The following is a 10000-nucleotide window of genomic DNA, read 5'->3' as shown; positions in this document are numbered from 1 at the left end:
AAAAACCCTTCAAGAAAGCGCTTCCCAAGTCGTTATAACCTTAATTTAAGCTACAAGGATAACGACAAAAACGAAAACCGTCGCCTCGTGACAGGAAAACTGCTGACGGAGATCATTTTCCGATAGCAATTTAATGAAAGGCATTGCAAGCACTTGCAATGGTCATCGCTGTTATGAATACCACTTTAGCAGCGGCCAAATAAAAGCTTGAAAATTTCAGCCTTGCACAGCACTTGTACCCACAGAGGTCATAGGTTCATGGCGCTACTTTCTGCTAAAGTAGCGCTCATAACAACGATCACCATTTCAAGTGTTATCACTCTCTCCGCAGTTGAAATATATAACTTTTATGTCTTTTGTTCATCATGAAACCCATTCCCTCCGTCCAGGGACCTGTTTCTCGAAACTACCTTCCAAAACTTTTGGTTGTTACAATTAAAAAGGCAGAGGTTTCAGGTCGTTAATTCTCATAACCATTTTTTCTTAACAGGCAGATGGCAGTTTTACAAAGAGCCTTTAGGTCCCGAAATGTTATCGGCGGGAATTTCGAGAAACGGACCTAGGGTAAAACGGTTGACATTGTTACAATCACCGAAGACGGAGAAACATAAGAAAGCCTTCAACTTAACACGATAAGTCTTGAAGCTAATACGCTTTCTGGGTCGACTGTCTGAGTTATTATTTGCTAAGTGCGGTGGAATTGTGTTCGGGACTCGGGCCTCGGGATTCGGAAAACACCCAAGACAAATCCAGCCAGGGCATGCGCATGGAGAACCAATTTCGTCGTCTTACCTAGCGCCCTTATTATTTTAAAGAAAGGTTGCTATCGAGTAAATTAAACTATTATAAATAGGTGATAACCTTATTACTGCCTTGAATTTCACCGGTGCGTGACAGTTTTGGGATTCTTGGTACCTCGGAAAACTCAACGTCACTGGTTGCGGATGTCGCTGATCCTTGCTGGGAATAGCTGCTTTCCGAAGGATGTAACTTTTGTCGGTATTCTCCGTCGACAGGGCTCCGACGGAAGGTATGGTTAGAAATTTGGCTCTTCATGTAAAGCACCGTATTTTTCTCAGGATGCAAGAGGATGATGTACATCTTAGGCACAAAGATGCACACAAGCAGACCAGTTGCCGAAATGATTGAAGACGAGCCAGACACCACAACAGTGTATTTCCCGCGAATCGTCAAAGCAACTGGATAGAATGTCAGCCACGATATGACCAGCACATAGAGCGCAAACGCAATGAATTTGCCTTCGTTGAAATTGTGTGGAAGTTTCCTGGATTTGAACGCAAAGTAAACGCAGACAAACGACATGGTGACCAAAATGGCAACAAGCAGATAACGGCAGAGGCTTCCCGCAAGCGTAGACGTGATCTTACATCCGAGATAGTAAGATGTTCTCACGGATTTGTCTATTTCTGGGTGCGGAGGATCCAAAAGAAACCAGATAATGAGAACAAAAATATCCAAGCCCACAATACCGACAATGATAAGAATATGTTTGCGCTTCTCGATGAAACCGGCTTTGGTGAGTGCAGATCGCGGAGCGCGATGTTCAAACAAATGCACAACACGCTTTGTCTTGACCCCAAGGACAACGACGGAAATGGTATAAAAGATGTAAAGCCACGCTTCTGATACTGGGCAGATGATAGCGTTGGGTTCTGCTAAGTTTATCAGCGCCCACAGATAGGTCATGGCAATGCTAAAGAGAAATAGGTAACTGAGTTCTCGATTGGAGGCTTTCACAATTGGTGTGTTGTTTTTCCATATAAACACACCACCAACAAGTACTGTAACGAGCACACCCAGGCAGGCAATAAAGGTAATAATTATCCCTACGGGGTCGTCCCAGTGAATGCGCTCCAGGGGTACTGTGATGCATTTTGTGCGTTCCTCGTTTGAGATGTGATCCACGGGACATTTAGTGCAATTCATGGCCCCATAGACGCTCGAAACTGTGTCCTGAGAACATTTGATGCATTGCCAACAACAGTTTATCTCTTCCGTCTGTCGGTATCCCGGCTTACACGTTTCACTGCAAACCGATCGCGGGATTCTACTCGTTACCCCGTCGTTCCAAACAATGGCACTTGAGTTAAAGTTGAGGCTCTGTGCTTCCCAATTCCCTACCGTCTCTACGCGTCCTCCGGTGTCTTTATCCACTCGGTAGTTTATGATACTATAAGTAGCTAGGGAGTCGCCGTTTTTATCAAAAAAGACGTTCGACGTTTCAGTCGTGAAGTTGACTTTCTTCAAATATTCCAAGACATCTTTAGGGTCAACGTAAGGTCTCGTTCGCGGGCAATGGCTCATTGGAGGGGATTTACACTTGAAAATGGCGTCTAACGCATGTGCGATTGCGTACACAGCGTTGATAACATAGGTAGTTTTACTGTCATACAGGCTCTTTTCAAAAATGTCCTCCGTGACTCTCAGGCTGTCGGAGCAACGCTTCTTGCTACCGGAGGGAGTAACAGTGAAACTGCAATTATATTGGTTTTCCCAAAATACCCTCCACCAAGGGTTAGACCTGTAGAGGGATGTGCGTGACAACAGATATTGCTTATATGAAAGGACTGTAAGTTCAGTAAAAACAACCCCCAACATTCCCTTAAGGACTGGCCGAAGCTCTTTCTTATGGATAACAGCGTCGTGATTTCCCCAGGCTTCACTAGCAATCCATATTTTTCCTTTCAGGCCCTGTTTTAAAGCTTCTCTTAGCACACTCAGGGCTGAGGTGCTATCACAATACAAGATAATCACGCCCACATTTTCCAATAGTTTAAGCTCCTCGATTATCTTTCGAATCTTGGCCATTTTCTCGTCATTCATGGGGAAGAAATTGTCGTAAGCGATGCAGATTCTTTCGAGTTTGGAATGTTTGCGGAAGAATTCTATCCCCGATCTACCGTAGGCATCGTCAGCGGCTATGGCAGCCACGTAAGTCCAATTAAAATATCGGGCAATATCCGACATCACTTTGGATTGAAAGCGATCCGGGGGCACGGTGCGAAAAAACGATGGATATGCACTGCTACTGAGTTCGTCGCTTGTAGCGGCATAGCTGATAAGTGGTATATCCTCAACTTCTAACAAATTGGACACCAGAATCGACGATCTCGACGTTCCAGTTCCTACAACCGCAACGACCGGGGCCAGCTGACCCGAAGGCAAAATGCTGCACGTCTCGTTTAGTTGTGGACTGCTGAATGCAAATTTGTGAACATTTACGTAATCCAAAGTGGAGTTCATAGCGCGACGATTTATGAGGTTTGTATCCGAGATATCATATCCGAGCGTAACGTTAGGCAAAAGGGTTGTGTCGTTGTTGATTTGTTCAATTGCAAAGATCATAGCTTCGGCCAAAGACATATATTTCGACCTAAATCCTCCACGTACGTGAACGGGAAACAGTCCGCCGATGACAACTTCTCCTGACTTGCTAATTTTTAGTCCTGGGACAGTGTCCCTTGTTAATGCTACCTGTTGCCAAACAAGGCTCAAAATCGTTGGTAGCAAAAGTCCGGAGTAGAATTTATCCAAACCACGAAATATCAACATCATCAGCGTTAGAAGTTGTGTTAACACCACTACCAATTTTTGAAACCCCTTGGGGAGAGCTCGGCTAATTTTCTCCTTGTAAGATTATGGCTTGATGCCTACAAATTAATGAGAGCACAGCACTGATTTACCAGAGGCTGGTTGCATTTTTGTTTCCTTCTCGAAAGTGAAGCTGCTTGCGGAAGTTTTGAACTTTTTGTCGTGCACGTACACAAATATTGACAAATGTAAGATCGATGCTCCACGCGTGTGAAAATGCACGAGATCCAAATAAGGAAAATTTTTAACCTTAAAAAAGCCCTAGCTCTGAATCAGAGTTAATGAGCGTCTGAAATAACCTAATGGATTGGACTGACGGTGTCTTTTTGCTGTTTAAAAAAATTTGAATTGCGTCATGGAGCGATGATAACCATACTTGTCGTTTGAAAGCTTATGAACAACCGGATAACGATCTAAAGTGCTGATAAGGACTTTTGTAATACATTAATTTTGTTGCTTTCGTTATTTTTGCTATAACTTTTTTTTCCGGTGTGTTAATTATCGGTATGGTTGTTGTATTTGTTATTTTTGCGATTGAGTGCATTTCTGGATATATCTCCGTGTCGTTTACTGGCCAAGTTATCGCTAGGATCATGACTACACATTGAGTCATGCCAACCTTATGTGCTGATCAGTGGGATTCGGAGTTTCATCTTGATGAGTATTGCCACGAGGATTTGTATTTTTGGAAAAACAATATTGAGAAGATCAATATATATAGTAGAGACTGTTTCGTTAGTAAGTGCCATAGTTGGAAAGGAAATAGAGGAACTTCAATTCTTCCAGCGCTGAAGCACTAATTGGCGACAATGGAAACTGAAATCAACAAATTAACGCAAATCAAATCAAATGTTGGTTTTTGAGGAGGGGGGAAAACCGGAGAACCAGAGAAAAACCTCTCTTTCGTGTATTCTCTTGCCAGCGCCATCGGTTGCGGTTCTGTTATTGGTTTTAATAAAATGCTGACTATGTATGCCACAAAATGTGGAAAGACTGTTAAAGGTTGCAGGGCTGACTGAACGTAATTGAATTATCTTTACAATTTTTTGCCCCGGTGCTCGACGGGTCTCACGTCAAATGGTTTACGGATAATCAGGCCGCTGCTAAATTGTAGAGGTTTGCAGCATGAACCTTGAGCTACAAAGAATAACCAGAAAAATCTTAGGTATCTTCATTAAAGACATTTACCCTAGTTGTAAGTTCACCAAAATTGGATCACAAAAGTTCAGTCTCTTGTTTCAAGATTTTGTGTTGCCACAACTGAATCAGAACTGTCTTCTATTTGTCTTTTTGTTAGGGATTGTTACGGACGATAAAAGGTTTGGTGAAGCCCTTTAGAATAAATATAAGCAATATAAAAATAGAACGACCTTTCGATGACTCCATGTCATCATTATCGAGTTCGAAGTACATGACAGAATTGATTGTATATTGAATCCGATTGCGTGTTTAATCGGATTCAATTCGCGCCAAACTTTTTCCATAACAATTGAATACTTTAATACCCTTTCCAATTCCTTACATATTTTCACACTACTACTACTATATATACAATCAATAGACCTCTTTAGCTTGTACATTTTGTTTTCCCATTTCAGACCACGTGATGTTTCTCTAGGGAAAACTTTCTTTCAAATGTCGTCCTATGCACGTGAATATGTACGCATAACTTATGAAAAAACAAAAGGAAAATTCCCTCGAGAACATCACGTGGTCTGAAATGGGAAAACAAAATGTACAAGCTAAAGAGGTCTATACTATCATGTACTTCGAACTCGATAATGATGTCATGGAGTCATCGAAACGTAGTTCTATTTTTATATTGCTTATATTTATTCTAACTTGTTACGGACATTACACTTATTTCAAGATGTTTTTCTTAATAATGAAATTAGTTTGAAAATAATAATAAGTGCTGAAATGGTGGCCTTAACGAACTAAAAGAGCAGCAGAAGAAGAATAGCCATCACAGCCAATTCATGCATGCAATGAAAAAAGACTGACTTTTCCTTACGGACATTACAATATACCTATACGGGTTATTAACCAGTTAAAATCTTCAAACATTATTCAAAACTCTGAATTATTATAGGGAAGTAGAAACAACACTCCAGACCTACTTTTATATCTGTGTTATTCTACTGAATCAACTTTGGCTTGTTTAAAAATGTCTCGCGAATTTGTAACTTTGGCCCATCAGTTCTCAGTACTTCACGAGGCCCACAATGTTAGACCACCCCCCCACCCCCCCCCAAAACTTGGCATACATGTTTTGAAAGTTTTGGCGTTTATTCTCTTGAATGAAATACAATTTACAGGGCACAGATACATCTGAAGACATCTCTCCAGAGTCTTTCAATACGTTGATTGTGACTGGATCGGAACTGTCAGCAATGTGACTGCCCCTGTTTAATGCAACATCGATATTTTCGTCCGCTTTGTCAGACCTAACAGGAGATGGCCATCCAAATCTCTCTGTAGGTTCAATGAAGCACTAACCAACAGTTGCTGTGCGATTATTATTGGAGCATTTTAGGTAAACAATGAGACGCTTGTGACCATCGATTCCGCCATGTATAACCACCATTCTCCACCGTATGAAACAATGCAACCCATATGGCTATATGCCAAAGCGAATTAGCATTTGGCATACGGTAAGTACGTCTTTCGACAGTATGAAGTTGTCTTACAAAGCTGTGTATCGGATCAACACGCAACAGTGACTCCTTTAATCTCTGTAGTGGAACCCGTACACCCATTCTGAGGAAATGTCCTGACAGCATTCAAAATCCACTTGTTGGATACTTTGAGATTAAGTGACGCATTACGTCGTCCAGATCACAGTCTGGCAATTGAGAGTACCTAGCCCTCTTTTTACATATTTGGAACTCCTGATATCTTGTGTAGAGAGTTCTTCGACTTATAAGCAAAGTTTGCACAATTTCCTCAATACTACGACCGACTGAAATTAAAAACTCTACCTGTAATGATCAGGATTTATGAAAATGAAAGATTTTTCCTTACTACCAGAACGTATGCATTCCCGTGTAAGAGCTTCTGTTGGCAGTGCCAGGTTCATTACTTCCATGGTAAATAATTTGTGCTCCCATCGACACAACAAGAGAATTTCTCCAGACGTTCGGTCCCCGTAATTGTTTCGTTGTAAACAATGTCTTGTATGATACAATTTTGAAGGCTATGAACGGTTCGCAAAACATAACCAGCATCTTGCGTTCCTTCGTGAGCAGCACATTGCTGCAAAAGAGAATCAATTGCTTCCAGAAAAGACCAAATTTCTTCCTACATTTTGTGTAATTCGGATTGATCAGCAAGTCGTCTAGTTCTTTCTCGAGATTTGATTGGTTGCTAAAATTGCTAGTCGATAATCAATGGATATTAGCACTAGCGAAAAAAACGAAAACCTAGCAGGAAAGATTTGTGGCTTAACAGTTGCGATTGAAGTTGATCGTGACTCTTTGTACTTTAACGGTGGCGATTTTTGCCCAGCGGTTACGATTGCAATTTAACATCAAAGATTTCTATTTTTTCAGTTACGATCACAGTTTAACACCGACGATTAGTAATCCTGCACTAACGCGATTGTGGTTTTAACACCAACGATTAGTAATTCTGCACTAAAAATTGTAGATTTACACCGGCCATTTGTAATTTTGGCACAAATGGCTCTCCATACATGTAACAGCACACGAATCACAATCCGACAGCTGCACTGAGTTGTCAGTTTTACGGAAAAAGAATGTTTGTATGTGTTTTGTCTTTCCCTATTATCATACCATGTTAATAAAAAGATGTTGAGAGTCATTAAAACACAATATTTAAAGAGCGCTTTTTTGTCAAATTTTAATTTGGCTTCGCAAGTGGACACAAGTGTGGATAAACGGGTTTCGCTTTCGTAAGACATTGTGATGAGGGGTCGGTGGGGAAGTGAATACAGAAATAGAGGATTTTGTCTTCGAGTGCTGATACTATCTCTCACGAGTGAGCACAGCAGCGATAAAATTAGAATCCCCAAGCGGCCATGTAATGTTCTGTTTATTATATACAGGGTCGGCCAGTATACCCGAAAAAATTTCGCCAAAATACCCAAAAATACCCAAAATTCATCCAAATATACCCAAAATTAATGGAAGCATTGTATACTGTATACCTGCATGAAATTCAAAGAAAGTGATATACCGAATACCCTTATTTAAGCTGCAATATTCCCTACACCCGATTGAAAAAGCCCCTGTAGCCCCTGTATACCGTATACCCAAAAACCCTGACCGACCCTGTATATAGATATTGATGAAATGCCGCAGATTAAAAAACAACTTGTTTTATTTGTGTTCGAATTGGCGCCGGTAAAAGTGGTCACCGACAACACCGAAACAAGATAATGAAAGTTATAAAAAAACAAACCATGAGAATGTCAAATTGTGCAATAAAAATGTAAATTTAGTCGAGAGGAATTATATTTCATCATAAACAGAATTTTAGTTTCTAAAGAAACTGACGCTCGAAACGTCACCTTTCCAAATCTTTCACGGTGGTTATTCAACTTTTATCAACTCGTTTGATAAAATAAATTTCTGTTTCAATCTCCCACCGACGCAGCACCACAGTTTCTTTAGAAACTAAATTTTTTTTAAAAATATATATTTCATCATAAAATGGGTTTATCAACTGATGTACTGAGTTGATGTGCTAAATTCACTAACGTAAAATAATTTGAGAGGTGACATTTCGAGCGGTCGTCCTTAGCTCCGTCTAAGGCCAACGCTCACAAAGGCGAGGCTAACGCTCAAAATGTCAGCTTTCAAATTGCTTTTCGGGGAGTGACCAATTTACCACATCGACACAGTTGAAAACCCCATTTCTGTGTGGACACAACTGTGCCAAGTGAAACGAATTTTCCGTTTCTAAGTAAATTTTGTCGTTTTCCTCGACAAAACGTCTGTCTGCTGTGGTGAGGTGATAGGTTGTACACGGTTCGTTTAATAAAGATATATACTTTTGAAATTTCCATTCAAAATGAAACAAGAACGACAATTTAAAAAATATATTTATCTTTTCCTGTTTCCTTTTTTGACAAAAGACGACAACGTTAGTGCCCAGCTCATTCGGTTTTTGTCTTTTCCTGTTGTTCCCGTTTTCTTGTTAAAAAATTATAGAACGATGTTCAGTCCATACTGTATTCCGCTTGTACTGAAACGGAACAAAGACAAACGCAATTGCTTAATTTTGCTGTGGTTTGCCCCAAAACACGCGGAAATATCTACTATGCACGCGAAAATGACGCGGCAAAAAACCGGATTTATTTTTATCGGGACGTTCTCTGGATTCAACAGAGAACAAGTATTATTTTTATGGTATTTTCGGATAAAAGAAAAACTCTTCTTCAAGACAACAAGGAAATGTTTGACCCGCAGGCATGCTTGATAAAATACTTATTGTGCGCAGATGACGAGCGATAATCAACGTGTTCCTTGTTTTGTGATTTCAGACTCATACGATAAGGTGATTAGAAAAAAAGGGAATGTTTGCTCTAGAAGAGATTTGAGGACGCTTGTCCTGTAATTTTTCCTTGGTGACTCGACGATACTAAAACGAAATCCGAGTGCAGGACTGGCGAACGAACGACTTTCCAATTACTGGCAAAAATTTTAAATTTTCTGCGGTTGGTACAGGCTCGGAAAAAATCGTTTCGTTTCGTCGTTGTTCTGCCCTTGCGCCGCGCAAGCTAGCATGGCAGCCGAGTTGTAAGCTTTTTTACATTATGCTTTTGTTTCCCCACTAAAATGCTCCACCTTAATGCTCCAGTTCTGCCACTAAAATGCTCGTTCTCCCCCAAAAAGGTCACTAAAATGCTGGGATAATGCTCATTATACCAACGGTTTTTTAATTAATTTCAACATTTTTAACATGGTGTTAACTGTTAACACTTAAAAAAAACGTACGCCTTGTCAGGATTGTTACTTTTTTAGCTGACTGATCTGACATCGACAACACAGACCGAACGCGGGGTGCACACTAGCTGGGTCACAGCCACGGCTCAAGGAGTCACAAAGAAAACAAATATGGCTGCTTAGACTCTTGAAATGTAAAACCGCTGACTTGTCCTCAGTCTCCACTCAGCTCTATCAGAGTGGCATTTGCCTCTTTTTTTTTTTTTTGTGAATTTGGGTTTTAATCTTCATTTTCTCTTATAAAAATAATATTTTTTTGGTTTCTCGAAAAAAAAAATCCCGGGAAAATGCCACTAAAACGCTCGAATAATGCTCAATGCTTTTGCCTCAATAAAATGCTCGAAAAAATGCCTGCATAATGTACAAAAGCCTACCGAGTTGGTGGTTGTTTGAGGGTCTCAATGGGGTTAAGCCTGTGG

At 40.5% G+C, this 10000-nt stretch overlaps 1 protein-coding gene across 1 annotated transcript in view; it reads right to left on the bottom strand.

The window, feature by feature from the left end:
- The window catches only part of LOC138052698 (extracellular calcium-sensing receptor-like), a 6495-nt gene extending 1346 nt beyond the window's left edge, over window positions 1-5149 (bottom strand). The window contains exon 1 of the mRNA XM_068899252.1: window positions 1-5149. This exon is cut by the window's left edge and continues 1346 nt beyond it. Coding sequence (XP_068755353.1) covers window positions 844-3576 — 2733 coding nt within the window. The 5' untranslated portion in view covers window positions 3577-5149 and the 3' untranslated portion in view covers window positions 1-843.
- Window positions 5150-10000: the final 4851 nt, after the last annotated feature.

The sequence above is a fragment of the Montipora capricornis genome, chromosome 6 (genome assembly GCF_036669925.1).
Source record: "Montipora capricornis isolate CH-2021 chromosome 6, ASM3666992v2, whole genome shotgun sequence".
Classification (NCBI taxonomy): Eukaryota; Metazoa; Cnidaria; class Anthozoa; order Scleractinia; family Acroporidae; genus Montipora; species Montipora capricornis.
Note: the sequence above shows the minus strand (reverse complement) of the source record. Positions and strands in the feature narration are given on the sequence as shown.